The 18,115-nt window shown below is 35.9% G+C and overlaps 1 protein-coding gene across 8 annotated transcripts in view; it reads left to right on the top strand.

Moving 5' to 3' along the window:
• Positions 1–18,115, top strand: part of CCSER2 (coiled-coil serine rich protein 2) — a 222,862-nt gene that overhangs the window by 97,885 nt on the left and 106,862 nt on the right. For 7 of the 8 annotated variants that reach the window (XR_006786035.1, XM_045841932.1, XM_045841927.1 and 4 more), the window contains 2 exons: positions 1,338–1,428; positions 10,261–10,423. Coding sequence is in view for 7 of the 8 variants with exons in the window: in XM_045841927.1 (XP_045697883.1) it covers positions 1,338–1,428; positions 10,261–10,423 (254 nt within the window). In the remaining variant the exon portion in view is untranslated. Of the gene's footprint in view, positions 1–1,337; positions 1,429–9,457; positions 9,589–10,260; positions 10,424–18,115 lie in introns of those variants that run through there. The other variant, XM_045841934.1, reaches the window with a different exon arrangement.

The raw sequence follows: 18,115 nt of genomic DNA, 5'->3' as shown, positions 1-18,115 counted from the left end.
CCATCTCTAAGTCATTTAAAAATTTCTGGATTTGTGATCTTTTTATCGTCTTACATGTATATGAATGTGTGTGTGTACACACACACACACACACAGAGGAAAAATCTTGCAGTATTGAATCATTCTTGGATTAAAAGTCCACTAGTGGACTATAATTTATTTTTATTTAGTTATTTAGATTTTAGAACAAGAGTATTTGAAAGCAAAACATTTTTTTGTCCTCATCCCAGGATATGTTTATTGATTTAGAGAGAGAGGGAGGGAGTGAGGAAGAGAAGTGAAGAAAGAAATCGATGCGAGAGAGAAACATTGATCATTTGCCTCCCCTATGTGCCCTGACCAGAGATTGAACCCACAACCTTTTTGTGTACAGGACAACACTCCAACTAACTTAGCCACCCAGCCAGGATAAAACATTACCTTTTTAAGGATAGATGATCGCTAGTAAGATTGCAAATAGAACAGGATGGGCTGCTAATAGAAATTTGAGTACTCCAAATGAATTAAAGCAAACCAAGGAGTTACTTTTGGTACCATACTAAAGTTAGGTAGGTAGGTTTGGCACAAGAAAGGAATGGAATAATCACATCATTCAAGGATTATTTTGTTACTTTTATATAAATTATCCAGTCCTTAGAGATAATAAAGCAAAACCTCCTATACCAAATATGAATAAATTTTAGGAGATCTTTTATTATCTTTGATTATTTATGTTATCCTATGTTTATATCCTGTTTTGGCCAGATTATTTAGACTCTCTGTGTATTAAAGTCATGATATATAATATGGCAATTATTCTAGTCATGAAATCATAGGATTATGTTGAAAAATAAATGAATATTTATAAAGTACTTAGAACAATATCTTAAAGTTTGTAAGCTTTTCAAAATAAAAATTAAAATGTATTGGGGAGGAATACCTTAGAGAAGAATGTTACAAATAGCTTAATCAGGTAAACCAGTTGAGTCTACCTTTTATTTAAGAAATTTTATCAACAAGATCTGTTTTTATAACAATAAACATTGAGTAAATTCAGATTATCACATAGTCATGTTTTTATTTAAAACTAATGATTAGCCCTGGCTGGTGTAGCTCAGTGGATTGAGCGCGGGCTGCGAACTAAAGTGTCGCAGGTTTGATTCCCAGTCAGGGCACATGCCTGGGTTGCAGGCCATGACCCCAGCACAACCTCACACTGATGTTTCTCTCTCTCTCTATCTCCCTCCCCTCCCTCTCTAAAAATAAATAAAAAAATAAAATCTTTAAAAAAAAAGAACTAATGATTACACACATCCTTGAGCTAGGTCATATAGCATTTTTACTGCTTTTGTTCACAGGATATTCTGAATAATCTTGAATCATGTGACCTTGAGGAGGATGACCTTATGCTGGATGTGGATCTGCCTGAGGATGCACCTCTTGAAAATGGTAAGTGGGGACAGTATTGAACCTTTAAAGGCAAAGAGTTTAGCTACTTGACTATAAGCCAATTTGATATTTGTTATGGACTTCCTAATTTCAGTGGAAGAAGACTTTTTAGACTGAGAATCAAGCTTAAGTGATATTAAATAGGTTCATTGCAAATTTATGTAAATGTTTAAAACCTGATTTTGTAGGTCCTAGACATTATCTGCATGACCCAATAATATTATATATCTATACCATAAAATTAGTAGATAGGATTTGGCCTATCTTCCCCTATATACATACATAATTTTTCTCCCTTTTTCTCATTTTGATTCCAACAAGAAATTCTTTTGACTTGTGATGTATCAGTTAAAAATTATTGTTAATAAATATTTTTAAAAGATCAATCTGGGAAAATTGTGACCTTCTGAATAAATCATTCTACCCTTTTTATTCTGAAATCCAGTCTGTCTTCCCCTGTGGACCCCAGTAACTGTTGGAGTGGGGCTTTAGATAATCTATATGCAAACGGGGCCTGGGTGCTTGTACCCCTACTGACATAGCATTTGTAGGATTTTCTATCTTAAGGACTGGTCAAGAATGAGAGACCAGCCTAGTAAAGCTTCTGGGATATAAGTTGAGATGGGGACACTCTTGGCAAGAGGAATGGCTCAGGAGATCTATAGATTCACTGTTAGTCAACATTTGCCTGGTCTCTCTGGCCTCCCAGGGATCAGCGATGAACTAAAAAGGGTGGTGAAGTTCTTTTTATACATGATGCTAGAAAAATACAATGGTATTTCAGAGAAGGTAGCTGTGTGGTTTTAGTGCATTATTAAGGTACTAGGAGCCTGTTGCTGCTTACATTTTTCACATTGATCAGGCTTATTTTTGTATGTTTTGTGTATGTGTGTGCTGCCAGGATGCTCTGTCACAATCAATCTCAAAATCTCAGTGACTTTCAAAATAGACATTTACTTTTCTCATTTGTGGATCTGTGGATTAGCTGGGATGGCTAAGGCTATGGGACTGAGTTCAGGTCTACTTATTTTTCATTTTGAGAGCAGGAAAAATTGGAGCAGGTTTCTCTCATGGCAGATGGCAGAAGGACAACAGGGTGAGCAGAAACATACATATATCATCTCTTAAAGTCTTCACTTGGAACTAGCACACTATTAACTCTATGCCAGTGGTACTGGGAGATATACACTATTCACAATGAGAAGTTCTGCAACAGAGGACATTAAATGTATAATTCTATTAAAGCAGGGAGTGGCAAGCTGATAACAGTATCTACTCTACTCCTGGGGTAGAGACTTGTACCTTCTTGTGGTTCTGCTGTCACTTGGGATACTCTAGCTACCAAAACTGAGTTCCAGTCAACTGAGAAAGAAAAATCACAGCTAGCACCCAAGATGGAGAACAGGGAAAGCAATAGAACTCCCAGAATTAGAGTGACTCAAGGAGATGAAAATGAGAGCACTTGGGAGAGGCCATTGCAACACAATATTTTGTGGAGCTGTAAAGAGAAGATTTTCCCACAGAATGGTTCAGAAGATGATAGAATAGCTGCTACTGAAATATGAGTTAGTGGCCTGGAAGATCAAGTAGAAAAATATTGTAGAACACAGAGGAGAAACATAAAGCATTGAAAATTATAGGGGAAAATAATGAGACTTTATGATTCAGGATATTTAATATGAAGTTTTAAGGGCTGGTTGTGAGGAGCAAGGGATTTATCTAATGGGTATAAATCACATCCTAAATAGTGCATTTTACTTTTCCAGAATTATAACCACTTCTCATTGGAAACTACCCCTTTCTGAGTTAAAACAGGAAGTAGAGATGGAGTGGGTCTTAGAGGCTGTCTTATCTTTAGAACACAACAAAAAGTTATCCACGTATCACATAAAAGTAGAATCACAGGAAACTTAAACTTTTTGAGGTTTTGGTTAGAACTTGTGAAAAGTCTGAGGGAATCCCTGAGGTACATCTCACATATTTTATAGATTTTCCTAGAAGACAAGCAAATATTGATTTTGAGCTAATGGATACTGAATAAAGCAGGACATGAACCTAAAATATGTTGCCTTCAGAGGCACTAAAGATAAAGTAGTGTTTAAGATTGGCATTGCCAGTAATTAGGGAATGACTAGTGTCTTTGTAGCTCTGAGATCCTGAATAATACTACACCCAACCATGGAGTTTTTTTGATTGGGAGGATATGAATGTTAAGAGGACCAAACAGGGTTTAAGGAGTCCTGTAACATACTTTTGACTATTGTTTGGAGTTCTCTTTAGAACCTGGTTTTTGAGGCTACTGGGCAAATTTGAGTCAAGTTTCTGGATGGATCACTCTGAACATTGATGGGTTCAACTCACTAATTCTACAAATGTGGGTAGAATATTTGCCAATAAGAAGACTGTTACCTCGTTGGGATCTTCAGTTTGGACAAAAGTTTGCAATGGCTTCACTATGAATAGGTGACTCTTCTGTGATTTCAAGGTAGAAGCCATGAGAATATTTATCTGGCAATTGCATACATATAGTAAATCATTACCTATAAACCAGCATATATGGTAGCACAGAGGAGGCATGAATATTGGTCGAATGTTTCTTGGACTAGGATTTGAGAACTGTTTGAGAGTTATTGGACTTACTCAAACCTAAGTGGTTTGGTGACACAGGGGGAGGTTATGTAGAAGTAGTAGGTTGATATTGTAGTATCGGTATCAAAACATTTCAAGGTTGTCCTTAAATATTTAGAGAAATTTCTCTTTGAGTTTAAGGGTGAAACCAGAAATTGGGTACTTGGTTTCTTTCTCAGAACATTTTGATTCATCACCCACTTTGCTTTTTCTATTTTATTTCTTAATGAAATATAGGACACTTTTTTAAAAATACATATTTTAAAGGTTTTATTTATTTATTTAATTTTAGAGAGGGGATAGGAGGGAGAAAGAAAGAGGGAAGGAAACATCAATGTGTGGTTGCCTCTTGAACACCCCCTACTGGAGACCTGGCCTGCAACATAGGCATGTGCCCTGACTGGGAATTGAAGCAGTGACCCTTTGGTTGGCAGGCTGGTGCTCAATCCACTGAGCCGCACGATCCGGGGCAGGATACTTATTTTTTGAATGCCTTGCTATTTATATTATCTGTAAATGTGTTAAGAGGAGAGATTCTCTCCTCCAGTATTTAACTGAGTATGGTGGAGGTATCTAGTTGCTATATGTGAAGGACTATATTCTGAGTCTCATTCTGCTTTTTTTTTCTAAGGTTCTTTCCAAGAACTGGAAGTTTGTCAGTGAAGCCATTTACAGTATCTCTGCCTTAAAATTTTTCACAGAAAAGTGAGGAGAAAGATAGGGTCACATCTCTTTCAGAATCTACTCTTGAATGTTATCTAAGGGTATTAGTCTATCATTGAAGGCTGCAGTGGTTTTGTCTTTACTTACAGAGCTGAATCAGAGTCCAGTCTGTGTTCACAGAAAATATTTTGTTGACAGCCTCTGAAAGGCCTTTTCTAACTTCTTTTTTTGTGTGTGTGTGTGCAGTTGGGTTCAGGACTCCCTACCCCAAAATATGGCACCTTGGCATATTGAGTATTTTAAGCTGAAAGAATTTAAGAAGATAGCAGGAGGGAAAAGACACTTGGACCTTTTCCCCCCTCTGCCCTTCTTTCCTGAAACTGGTTATAAAATCCTCATGTAGGAGTTGCCCTCCCTATACATCCTTTTCTTTGAAGACAAAAGGACATCAAGGATAATCCTAAACAATAGGCCTTGCTAAATATTCCCTGGTTTTCTACAATTACCTAATACTCCTTAACCAGTCATATTTTTTCATGACTGCCTAGTATTCATCAAACATAGCATAAGAATACACAGGTCTAATGGTTTCTTTGGATCTTTATTTCCTTACAAAGGCTCCATGTCATGTATTATGTTAAATATATTTGTATGCTTTTCCCCTGTTAATCTGTATTGTCAGTTTAATTTTCAGACTTTAAGAGCATAGAGAAAAACTTTTTTCCTCCTCTATACAATGTCATGGGTTCCTAAGTTATCTTCAAGTTCTTTGCACTGTACTCTCCCATTCTGGGTTTTGTGTGTGTTTTTTTTTTTTTTTTCTTCTGGAGTTTCCTCTAATGTATGAGCTTAATGGTGTAGGTCGGGGAGGTGGCGGGGGGGTGGGGCGCTCTGGATTATCAATTCCTAATACTGTTCTAAATTATTCTGCAAATTTCTAACGACCTTGTTTAGACCTTTGAAAGTATGTAGCCATGGCTCTCAGCTCAGAATGAGACACCAGGTCTTAAAAAAAAAACAAAACCTTAAAGGGTTTTAACCCCTCTTCTGAAGGAGGTTTAACTTTAATAGGTTTTTAGGTTTCTGGCCAGCTTTGGGGGAAAATTAACAAGTCAGAGGGAGAGATTGTGCAGAGAGAAATCAAGGAGCATAGAATGAGGGAAGAGGAATAACAGGAGAAAGGACTTTTGGGTTGAGTTACAATTCAGGAGGATGTAAAAGATAAATTGTTTTAATTCTTTTATATTTTTCTTTTACCATGATCGAGGAATCTCTTAAGGAAACAGTTTTGGAATCTGAATGTATTTTGGCAGACCATTAGGTATTTGAGATTTGTTCTAAAATGTCTCCTTAACTGAACAGTTTTGTATGTCAACTGGTGATAGTTGGTGTCAATTCATTGCCAATGGGAATCCCCAATTTGTGGTGTGATGAAGAAGGAAACTTTATTCAACGCAGACAGCTCAACTGTGATGCAACACGGCTGTAAAAACAGCATGGCTGTGGAACAACTCAATTGTGATAGAATTGTCTAATAGAACAGTTCTGGGGCCAGTTAGCCCTGGGGCCAGGCCCCTCTCTAGCTACACAGCTTTGCTCTGCTCCTCGATGAGCTGTTCTGCCTTGCTCTGATGAGACATCTTCAGTTATTAACTCAACCAGGGAGGCACAGTCTTCAATCTTCAGTGGAAAGGGAAAGTATGCTCCCAAAGCTGGAGGAAGCTGGCTCGTGTGGACAGAGTCCCCACCCTCGGTTCTTGATTGGTCCATCCTCATGCAACTTAGCACTAAATCTTCAGTTTGATTGGTCCCAAAGGCACTGTCCTGATTGGTCAGATTAGAGCTGCTCAGAGCTTTATAGCTCTGATTGGATGGAGAAAGCCTCAATCCTATTGGTTGAAATATGATTCTAGGAACTTCTTTATATGGGCAGTCTCAGATGGTGGAAACCCAGTGCAGGTAGGCAGTTTAAAGCAGAGCCAGTCAGTTCAGCACAGAGGCAGGCAGTTCAGCCCAGGCTTCTTTGTGAATTATAATTTGTGTGAGAGACCTCTGTGTACAAATGGTTGCTAGGCTCTGTTTTTTAAAATCTGAGCCCAGTTAGACACAAGGAACACTTCTTAGTAGCTGTCTTATTTATTTTTTCAGGCTTCACAGTTATATCAAAAGTGTAGTTGTGTTGTATTACTCTCTTGCCCAGGAACTTCTGATAGTCATTCTTTGCCTATGGATTAAAGCCTAGCATTTGGCACATTCACAGTATAATATTCAGACTTATGACATTTCTATTATGTATCCATTCTTATATGTGCTGTTTCCTCTACTCACTCTGGTTTTAAACTTTTCTGAGTTGAAAAGATGTCTACCTCATGAATTCCACCCCACCAAGTTATGGTGCCTATTAAATCACACTTATGTTATTTTTCCTAAGGCCACATTTTTGCTAAACTTATTATTGAAGTATAGCCCCTATGAGGTTAGTAGTATTGTTCTTGCCCACTTTCCAGTTACTGTACTTTCTTTTAGAAATTTATATTTTTGAGTACTGATTGTATTTAGTAATAGCAAGTTTCATGGTTTTATTTTTTTTTCCTTTTTACACAGGCTTTTCCTCTTTCAAGCCAAATTTCAGTTAAAACTTTTCCTGATCAAATTTTAAAACATCCTGCAAAACACATTTTTTGGGGGCTTTGTGATGTATAATTTCTTCCCACTATCTTCATAGCCAATTGTTAGTCAACATATTGGAAATATTACTATCTGTGTCTTCCATTACCTTCTTAGGACAAGCTACCAGAAAAGTAAGCTAGACAACTTTGGCTCTCATGTTTTGTTCCTTTATCAAATTAGAAGAAACGAGTATGATGAGTGTTAGACATAGGCATCTCCATTTTGCCATACCTGTCAGTTAGCTGTGTTAGATTTTCTTTGCCTCAGAGCGTAGAAATCCTGGTATTATCTGTCTCCTACTTAGAGTAAAAAAACCCTACGTACTAAAATGTGTTGCCTTTTACATTGGGAGCTGGGAACCTCTTTCAAAAGACCTTTATTCATCAGTCATAAACTCACAGCTAGAGCTGAATCCGCTGTGTATAGATAGTTTTGATCAGCATATTGGATTAAAACTTTTCCAAACCAGGATGCTTGCAGGTTTGCCCCATCATTTCCTATGATATCACACATTCAGGATTTATTTCCTTTCATAGTCTTCTTTGTCTCGTTTCTTTATTGGCTGTGAAAACTAGTTTTGATTTATCTCCATTTTGTAATTTCATTTGCTTTCATTTTCTTTCTATATTAGTTCTTTAACTCTGTTGGAGAACTCAACCTTTTTTCAGAAACTACCACTGATGTTACTTCACGTTATCTTCTTAGTAACATTTTAAAGTATATTAAGATGCAACTGATGGGAGCCTCAAGTAGAAGTATAGCAGGACCCATCCTACAAAATCTTGGAACAGTCTTTTCTCTGAGAAGTAAGCCTCTCTTTCTCAATTTCTACCAGTCATCTTTTTTGGTCATGACAAATGTTTGTTTCTAGTACTCATTTTTCATTATGCCCAGTTTTGAATTCATATTTCAATTAAGGTACTTTAATTTAAAGGCTGTGTATAGTACCAACAACCTTTAGTAAACAGAAAAGCCCTCACATCCATTTTTGCATTGTAATTTCCCACAGTATTTAATCTTATCTTCTGACCTGTTTGCCTGGTTTGTTTGCTTCTTGTTACTCTGTGCACTGTGTTGATGATGTGCTAATTACATATCAGATGTTATTATAGAATTTCTTGTGTGGGGAGTGAGTTGAATTTTATTTGCCTGACTTGAAAAAAATATGAACTCAGAACATTTAAAAGTAGGTATAGATTATCTCTCAGCGGTATAGAATTGCTTAAACTAACGTTAACATTTTAATGCCATGTAGAAATACTTAAGGAACTTAACCAAGTCTATGAGTATGATACAGATATAAATTAAACACAGTTTTATGCCTTTGTAGGGTTATTTTTAGATTTTTTTTTTGTAATTTCATTTTCTACTAATGATTTTTTTGGGGGAGGCATCATGGTCACCATGCTTTTATTTACCTACCAGGCTGGTTTTCTATAATTGAATTTTAAAAAGTAGATTTTAATTTATAAGAAATTGTTTGAAATAATTTCCAGTGTAAGGCTTCTTTTAAATTTTTTTCTTAAAAAAGTCTTTTTAAAAACTATAAAACATATAGTTGTTTTCCCAAAATTTATTCATCTAATGAATTCAAACAAAATTTCATTGTCTTTTAAAACATTATTTGAATTATGCATTTAGAAGAAATATGTTACAGTGAGTTCAGTGTACATGAGAATGAACATCTATACTTTAAGTGCATCATTTTTTCTTTGGAGTGTGAAAGTTTGTTTTTCATCTGGTATACTGTAATGAAACTCTGCATTTCAAATTCAAGTTTTAGATTAAGTGAAAACAGTCACTTAAATAATGAGGTTTTCTTTTTAAATAAGGGATTACACTGATGTTTAAAGCTTTTTTATCACAAGGAATTCTGAACATGCACGATAAGAACTTTCTTGTGTAATAATTCTCAAACTACAGAATCCTTTCCTGTTCCTAGCTTGGATTAGTGTTGAGTTATATTTTTAGTAACAGTCCTAACTCAGTAGCTATGTAAGCATTGGGCGAAGATGGAATCACAGGGTAAACTGGGCTGGCTTCCCACAGGGAGGGCTGGGAATCAAGCAGGAAGGAAGGCCTGTTTGTCAGTGCCTTGTGCGCAACTATGTCGGAGTAGGCAGCAGGCAACACAATGTCTCCCTTGTACAAAGTAACTCTCTTAGTGAGTGCTCAGATATGTGAGGAAAAAGTGTTTGGGTAAGTGAAGGAGAAGCATGGGGTATTTCAGAGAGATTCTTTTCGTGTTTTTGTGGCATTTGGATTTCAGGGAGTGTACTATTTGTTGCTGCAAAGGACTGGCTTTGTTTTCCGTGGCATTTTAAACTTATTGAACAAGCTTTACGGCAGGCAGATCGAAGCGTCTTTGTAAAACTGTGAGCTTAATTAAAAAATATGATTTGTTTGTGATGAAAAGCTAATTTGTGCTTCTTGAAATCAGGGAAAATAAATTGTGACATTCATTTTCAGAAATGAATTCTCTACTAGACTTAAAATCTTATTTTCATTCTGAAGTCAGAACCAACTAGTGATAATGATGAAACCACTTAAAACTGATTATTGGTATTTAAAATGTATAATGTTGACTTCAAGTATAATTTGCTTGTTTTAAAACTGGGACCATTAATTATTAAGTGACTGTGATATGAAGGTTTAATAATTTTCTTCAGTTCAAATGATATAAACTCCAGTTTTTACCAAAGAACTGGTTATTTTTCTTCTGGAAATCTTGATTTTGTGATTAGCTAACAAATGATTGATATTTTTTAGAATGTTTTATAATTTCAGCAGCATTTAATGGCCAAACTGTAAATGATTAGTTTTTATAGAGTATGTACGCATTTATACTGTTTTACTTTTGAATCTGCCTAGTGGAGCGTGACAATATGAATCGCTTTGATCGATCAGACAGAAGTGTCCGGCAGTCTCAGGAAGGATTTTGGAAAAGGCCACCCCAGAGATGGAGTGGACAAGAACATTACCACCTCAGCCATCCTGACCGCTATCATCACCATGGAAAAAGTGACTTGAGCAGGTGAGTCTAATTTTCTATCTTCTGATTAATTTTGAGTCATAATTTCCCCTTTACCTCTCCCCCAAAAATCTTATTTTTGGGTGGGGCCTGGTTTTTAGTGGACATCAATAAACATTGCAAGTTAAACATGAACATGCAGGATTTGTAGTACTGTTTGTGGTACTAAATGTGGTACTATTTAGAATAGCATGTCTAATTTTTTCTTTTGGCTCAAATCTTTTTTTGTTAACTTTATCATAAGTATAAATATTTTATTTATGTCTGCTATTTGGACTTAAAGTTTTGGTGTGATTTTCTAGTTCTCATTCGCATATGATTAAATGTTGACTTTGTTGAAATTTGTTGTTTTTTGAATAATGTAGAATTAGTGCCAAGTCTTTGGCGTATATAAGTTGAAGTTTAAAAATTTCTCAAGTACTATAGAAAACAAAAGAAGGTACTGTGCAGTGCTAGAATTCTATTCCTTTCAAAGCATAACATAGTAGTCTTTAATTTGTTTAGACCTTATGTACAATATGGCTCTGTAGTCATTCAGCTCTGGGATCAAACCCTGGCCTGGCACATATTAGCTTTGTGAGTTTAAGTGGTTTATTTAAATCCTCTGTACTTCAGTTTATCATTTGTAGAGTATAGCTTATAATAACTTTTCCTTACTGTTTAAGGATCGGGTGCCTGCCTGGCTTACAGTAGGCACCCAGTGGTAGCTGTTAATTTCTTTTTCCTTTTTACTCTCCTTGTGTTCCACTGGGGAGTTGAGGTTATTTTGGAGCTAATTTACAATACAAGTAATACAATTGGGAAAAGAAGTAGTGGAAGGGAAACATATGGCCTCATTTAGTTCTTGAAGTAAGAAAAAAATTTTGGCTGTAACATTCCTTGCAGCAAAAGCAAAGAACAAAACTTGATCTATTATGAGAGTTACAGAATACATAAAATAAAGGGCACATTTCTCCTGAAAAGATTGGCTTTTATGAGACAGAAACCTAAAAAAAGATTGCTTTGTATGCATTCTTGTAAGGAAAATGCCTTGTGATATAGTGGGCAGGTCTCAGAGAGCTTCCCAAAGTAGAAATAATGATAAATTCCTTAAGTTCATTTCTTACTTATGTTCTTCAGTAAGCTGCAGAGAACTTTAGTCCAAGTGAGAAAAGGTGGTTCTACAGTGTGTCATGAAATGATGTCCAACTAAAGATCTTTCTATTGGTATAATTTTTTTTTTTAAAGAAACTCATTTTCTTTTTAAAGATTTTATTTATTTATTTTTAGAGAGGAAAGGGAGGGAGATAGAGAGAGAGAAAGAGAGAGAGAAACATCAATGTGCGGTTGCTGGGGGTTATGGCCTGCAACCCAGGCATGTATCCTGGCTGGGAATCGAACCTGGGACACTTTGGTTCCCAGCCCGCGCTCAATCCACTGACCTACACCAGCCAGGGCTCTATTGGTATAATTTGATGCAAGGATAAAATTTAGCAGATTTGAAAGAATGCATGCAGTACATATCCTCTCAGTCATTATTTTGGCTGTTCCGTTTCTCACATCTGGGCTTTTGATAAGGAGTGGACGTCAGAGAGTTGGTATTATCACACACAAATCTGATATAAAGATAGTCTTCATTTGAAGATTTTACTTCCCTCATCTTTGATGGTTGGTATATAAAAAGGTAAATTTAAGGCTCGATTATGAAAATTTAGAAGTCTAACTAAAATGTGAACCATTGCTTATACTTCAGATAAGATTTCTTCAACCATTTCACAAATATTCATTGAGAACTTATATGTTGAACTCCGCTCAAATCTCAAGCTGGGATAAATTTGTATATTGCGTGAGAGCTGTGGAATGGTAATAGCTTCTTGAAGCATTGTTTTGAAGATGATAAAATGAATTATGCAGTGTGTGGGCTCAGTTGGAATCATTGCAATTATTGGTTAGGTAGAAGATTCATGTGCCTCTTCCATTCCATAAAAAGATGAGTAGTAGATACTTCCTGCTGACAGGGTGTTGAGTCTGTGGGAGTGACAGATTGTTAATAGTTATAATGCAGTATTAGTGTAGGGTAGTGATGACATGTGCTTCAATAGAGTGGTATCTATAGGACTGTAGAAGCAAGCAGCAACTGGTTGTTGTCTGGGATAATGGTATATAAAGGAAGTTACTGTTGAACTGATAAGTATGACTGTAGAGATTGCAGAGGAGTGGTTTCTGTAGGAGAAGGATGAATATTCAGATAAAAAAATAATGTGCAAAACCATTTATGAAATAGTGTGGCATTTTCAAAGAACTACTCTACATTTAGAACTGGATTGCTAGGTCATTTGGAGGAATGAATAGGTGTGATTTCTAACTGTAGGTAGCAAAACTGTGCAATTTAAGATAAAGGGTAGCAAATTTCAGCTTAAAGTGAGAGGCTATTAATCAGACTATACAAATGGAACAGATTACTTGGTGGCGGTAATCTCTGTCCTTGGGAATGATCAAGCTGAGGCTGATTAGTTTATCTGTCAGAAAAGTTAAGCCACCTTTTCCAAAAATAATTTTCCTGGATGTCAGTAGGTGTAGATATCGCTGATCAGATGAGTGTGGGAATGAACAAATTAAACAAAGTTAAATGAGGTTTTCAATAGATTCCACAGTGCCTTTCATGTATATAGTATTGTGATTTTGCACAAGGTGGGAAAAGATAGAATATGTAGCCATTTCCCAAAACATATGATGCAAATCTCTTCTATACAATGTATTTTGAAGGACTAGTGATCTACCACATTGGTAATTCTTAATGAAGAGAGAGAAATGCAGAGCATTCTTGGGGGTTTCTAATATGACTCATGTAGCGCAGAATTTCCCAACACATGTGCTATGGCATACCATTTTGTCATGAAGAGTTAAGTTAATCATCTCATTTGGAGTTTGCGACATCTAGACCCCTAGAGCTAGTTATGGGGATGGGTGGTAGAGAGAGATTCCTTCTGCAAGACAACCCTTACTCCAGCATACCTTAAAACTATCATTTTCTGCCCTGGCTGACGTAGCTCAGTGGATTAAGCGCGGGCTGCGAACCAAAGTGTCGCAGGTTCGATTCCCTGCCAGGGCACATACCTGGGTTGCAGGCCATAACCCCCAGCACAATCACACATTGATGTTTCTCTCTCTCTATCTCCCTTCCTTCCCTCTCTAAAAATAAATCAATAAAATCTTTAAAAAAAAACTATCATTTTCTCTCTGTGCCTTGATATAAAAAGGTTTGGTGTACTAATCCCAGATCGTTTTTAATATTGCATGTATAAAAGTTTCTCTTTCCATTCTATGACTTCTTGGGTGTTGGTTCCCTGTTCTGTCTGTCCTTCAGTTCCTGACATTGTCATAATTATAGGATTATGTCTTATCCATAATTCAGGGGACTGGTGGTTCAGAAACACTGATCTATTTCCACTATACAAAATTTTCAATTTATGATGGAGTGAAGTTCTGTTAAACCCTTTGTCAGTTGAAAATGTCGTAAGTCAAAAATGCATGTAATACACCTAACCTACCTAACATCATAGCTTAGTTTAGCCTACCTGAAAGGTGCTTAGAACACTTACATTAGCCTTCAGTTGGACAAAATCACCTAACACAATGAATACACTACAGAGTATTGGTGGTTTACCCTTGTGATCATGTGGCTGACTGGAATTGTGGCTTACTGCTGCTGCCCAGCATCATGAGAGAGTATTGTACCACGTATTGCTAGTCCAGGAAAAGATCAAAATTCAGAATTCTCAGTACGATTTCTACTGAACATATACCACTTTCATCCCATCATCAATTTGAAAAATTGTAATTAGAACCACCCTAAGTTGGGGACCTGTATTTTTATTATAATACTGTGCTCTCTTTTCACTTGGCCTAATTTTTCACCCTCTGTTCTCCCAGACCTCCCTTTTTCCCTATACTTTCTATTATGCTATATGGAATTCTCTCAGATCTTAACAAACTCACACATTGACCTCTTTTTGTACATTTTCTGATTGAAATTGAAACCTCTTTCCCAAATGTAGTGATTCCCCACCAGCATTCTTAGAATGAAGAATTCTTATTTTTTAGTTACTTTAGTTCTTTAGAGTTTTGAGTGGGGTCTTGGGTTTACTTCTCATTGCTACTTCTGAATGAATTACTACTCAGTCTCTTTCCTTTGACACTTAGGGTATTTGGCTGTATCAGCTCCTCCTTACTGGTCCATACTGTAGTTTACAGACATCTTGGACTTTGACTCACTTTCCCTCTTTATTGTAAGCTTTGCCACAATCCTAAGGGCTTCTAATGTTCATATACATGGCTCATATAACCCTCTGGCTCTTTAGTTCCTTAGGCTTTTCTATATACAAGATCATGTCATCTGAGACTAGAAATAGTTATACTTTTTTCTTTCCAATCTGGATACTTTTTTTTTTTTTCTCGCCAGTATAATTACTATGGCTAGAACCTCCAGTACCATGTTGAATAGGAGTGGTGAGAGCAGCCATCTGCATCTTATGTCTCACATGAGGATTACAACATTCAGTCTTTTGTTGTTAAATATGTTGTTAGCTGTGGGTTTTTCATACATACTCCATCAGGTTGGGGAAGTTCCCTTCTATTCATTCTTTGTTAAGTGTTTTTATTATGAAAGGGTATTGGATTTTGTCAAATGAAATTTGTGTCTGTTAAAATCATTTTTCCTTCATTCTCTTAATTTGTTGTATGACATTGACTGATAACAACTTTGCATTTCTCGTATAAATCCTACTTAGTCATGGTATATAATCCTTTTATATGTTGCTGGATTCAGTTTGTTAGTATTTTGTTGAGAATTTTTATGTAGACATAATAAATATTGATCTTTTGTTTTCTTGAGATGTTTTTGTGTGGTTTTGGTATTATGATCACATAGATTTGAGTTGGTAAATGTTTTTTAAATTTCTGTTTTTAGAAGAATTTGTAAAAGATTTGTGTTAATTCTTCACTGAATGTTTTGTAGAATTCACCAGTGTAGAGATTTGGGCCTGGGCATTTCCTTGTGGCAAGTTTTTTGATTAGTAGTTTCATCTCTACATATGCCCTATAGATGTCTTTTAGGTTTTGTTAGTTTGTGCTGCTATTCAGGTCTTCTGTTTCCTTGCTGACCTTTTTCCTAGTTCTGTCCATTAATGAGAAGGAGGTATTGAAGTTTTTAACTTCGATATATTTTATAAGGAAAGTCTGATAGGAACAAACTCTCAGTTTTTGTCTGCAAGGGAATGTTTTAATTTCTTTTAGTTTTAAAGGATAGTTTTACTGCATATTGAATTCTTGGTTGATAGTTTTTTAACATTCCAACTCCTTTGCTTTCTGATGAAAAAATCAGCTGTTAATTTTATTGAACACGTCTTCTACATAATAGTTTACTTTTTTCTTTCTGTGTTCAGCATTCTCACTTTTTCTTTGGCTTTAAACTTATAAATATGATATGTCTCTCTTTTAGCCTATCATATTTTAGTTTGTTGAGCTAATGATTATGAGCTAATGCCTTGAACCAATAAGTATTCCAGCCTTTGCCAAGGAGCTCTTTATGTATGTATGTTTAGAGAAACCTTCAACAACCTGGTAAGCAATTTGTAGTTCTGCCTTAGCTTTCATTTCCTGCTTGCTCAGAGGCTCAAGATGGCCAAAGGTGCACATATCCCTATATATGTGCATGTCCTTCTCTATGCCCAAGAATATATTAGAGCATTTCAAAACCTCCTATAGATATCTCATTCCTCAGGTTTTCCTTAGTAGACGTTTTTTGGTTATCTTGTTTGCCCCAGTTGGTATCATTGTCTCAGGCAACTGGAATTTTAAACAATTGTCACTGATTTTTAAAAAATGTTTTTAAAAAATACACAAGAGATAAGGCTGTTTCCACAGAATGAATTCCTTATCAGGTCAACTACAAATGCTGTGAATGGGCCTTTTCTAGGGAGGTGCCAGTTAAGGTCACATAGTAACAGTTGTCTGGAAATGGTGTTTTTTGAGAGTTTCCAACACAGTTTACTTCCCAGCCCACCAGCCCATCCCCTAGTGATTGCTGAATTTCATAGCTGCCACACTTGTAAGACTTGTTTTTCAAGCTACCACAGAGCTAGTGAGGTAGGTATGGCAGTAGAATAAATTAAAATGCCTCAGAGTTTGTTGGCCTCACCAAGATTCAGCTGTTTGTTTGTTTGTTTGTTTGTTTTAATAAGTGCTCCTTCATTGTTGCAAGGATTAGAGTGATTTATAGAGTTCTGAAAAAGTTGATTTTGACTAATTTGCCAGTGTTCTCAGTGCTTTTATGGAAGAGTGAATTTTTGGAGATATTTATTCTGCCATTCTGGAAGTACTTCCTTTTCATTGTCATTTTTTCCCTTTGTTTTAATTAATAGGCTTCATTTTTATAGCAGCTCTAGGTTTACAAAAATATTAAGCATACAGAGTTCTCATGTACTCTCTCACCTTCTTTTATACAGTTTCTCTTATTATTAACATCTTGCATTAGTTGTTACAACTGATGTGTCAATATTGATACATTATTATTAACATTCATAGTTTACATTGGGATTCATTCTTTGTGTGTATATTCTGTAGGCTTTGACAAATGTTTAAAGGCATATATCTACCATTACGATGTCATACAAAATAATTTCACTGCCCTTGAAATCCTATGTCCTCTAGCTATTCATCCCCTCCCCTTCCCCAGCCTTACCACCCTTAGCAATATTCCTGTCAAACACTAATCCTTTTATTGTCTCTGTAGGTTGGCATTGTCCAGAATGCCATGTAGCTGGAAATGGACAGTATGTAGCCTTTTGAAATTGGATGTTTTCACTTAGCAATATGCATTTAAGGTTACGCCCCATGTTTTCATGAATTGGTAGCTTATTTCTTTTTACATCTATATAACAGTCCATTGTATGGATGTACTGCAATTTGTTTATCCATTCATCTACTAAAGAACATCTTAATTGCTTCCAAAACTGGCAATTATGAATAAAGCTGTGCTAAACACTTGTGCGTAAGTTTTCAACTCCTTTTGGTAAAAACAAGAAGCACAATTGCTGGACCACATAGTAAAAGTTTAGTTTGGTAAGAAAATTCCAAAGTGTCTTGCAAAGTGGCTATACATTGAAGAGAGCTGCTATTGCTACACATCCTCATCAGAATTTGGTTTTGTGTTTTGCATTTTAACCATTCTGATAGATGTGTAGTTATATCTCATTGTTTTAATTTGCATTTTCCTAATGATATGTAATGTTGAATTTTTTGTATGCTTATTTGCTATCTGTACATATTGTATAGTTAGATGTTTGTTTATGTTTGCTCATTTTTAAATTGACTTGTTTCCTTGTTGAATTTTAAGAATTCCTTGTATATTTTATTTTATTTTTAATTATAAATTATTTATTACAATTGTCCTGATTTTCCCCCTTGCCCCCCTTCATTCAGCACCCCTCATTCCCTCAGGCACCCCACCCCACCATTGTTCATGTCCATGGGTCATGCGTACAAGTTCTTTGGCTACTCCAATACCTGTACTGTATTTATATTACCATGGCTATTCTGTAACTACCTATTTGTACTTCTTTTTTTAAATTTTTTTTAAAGATTTTATTTATTTTCAGACAGAGGGGAAGGGAGGGAGAAAGAAGAGGGAGAGAAACATCAATGTGTGATTTCCTT

The sequence above is a fragment of the Phyllostomus hastatus genome, unplaced genomic scaffold (genome assembly GCF_019186645.2).
Source record: "Phyllostomus hastatus isolate PE091 unplaced genomic scaffold, TTU_PhHast_1.1 phas_contig_38, whole genome shotgun sequence".
NCBI classification, from domain to species: domain Eukaryota; kingdom Metazoa; phylum Chordata; class Mammalia; order Chiroptera; family Phyllostomidae; genus Phyllostomus; species Phyllostomus hastatus.
Note: the sequence above shows the minus strand (reverse complement) of the source record. Positions and strands in the feature narration are given on the sequence as shown.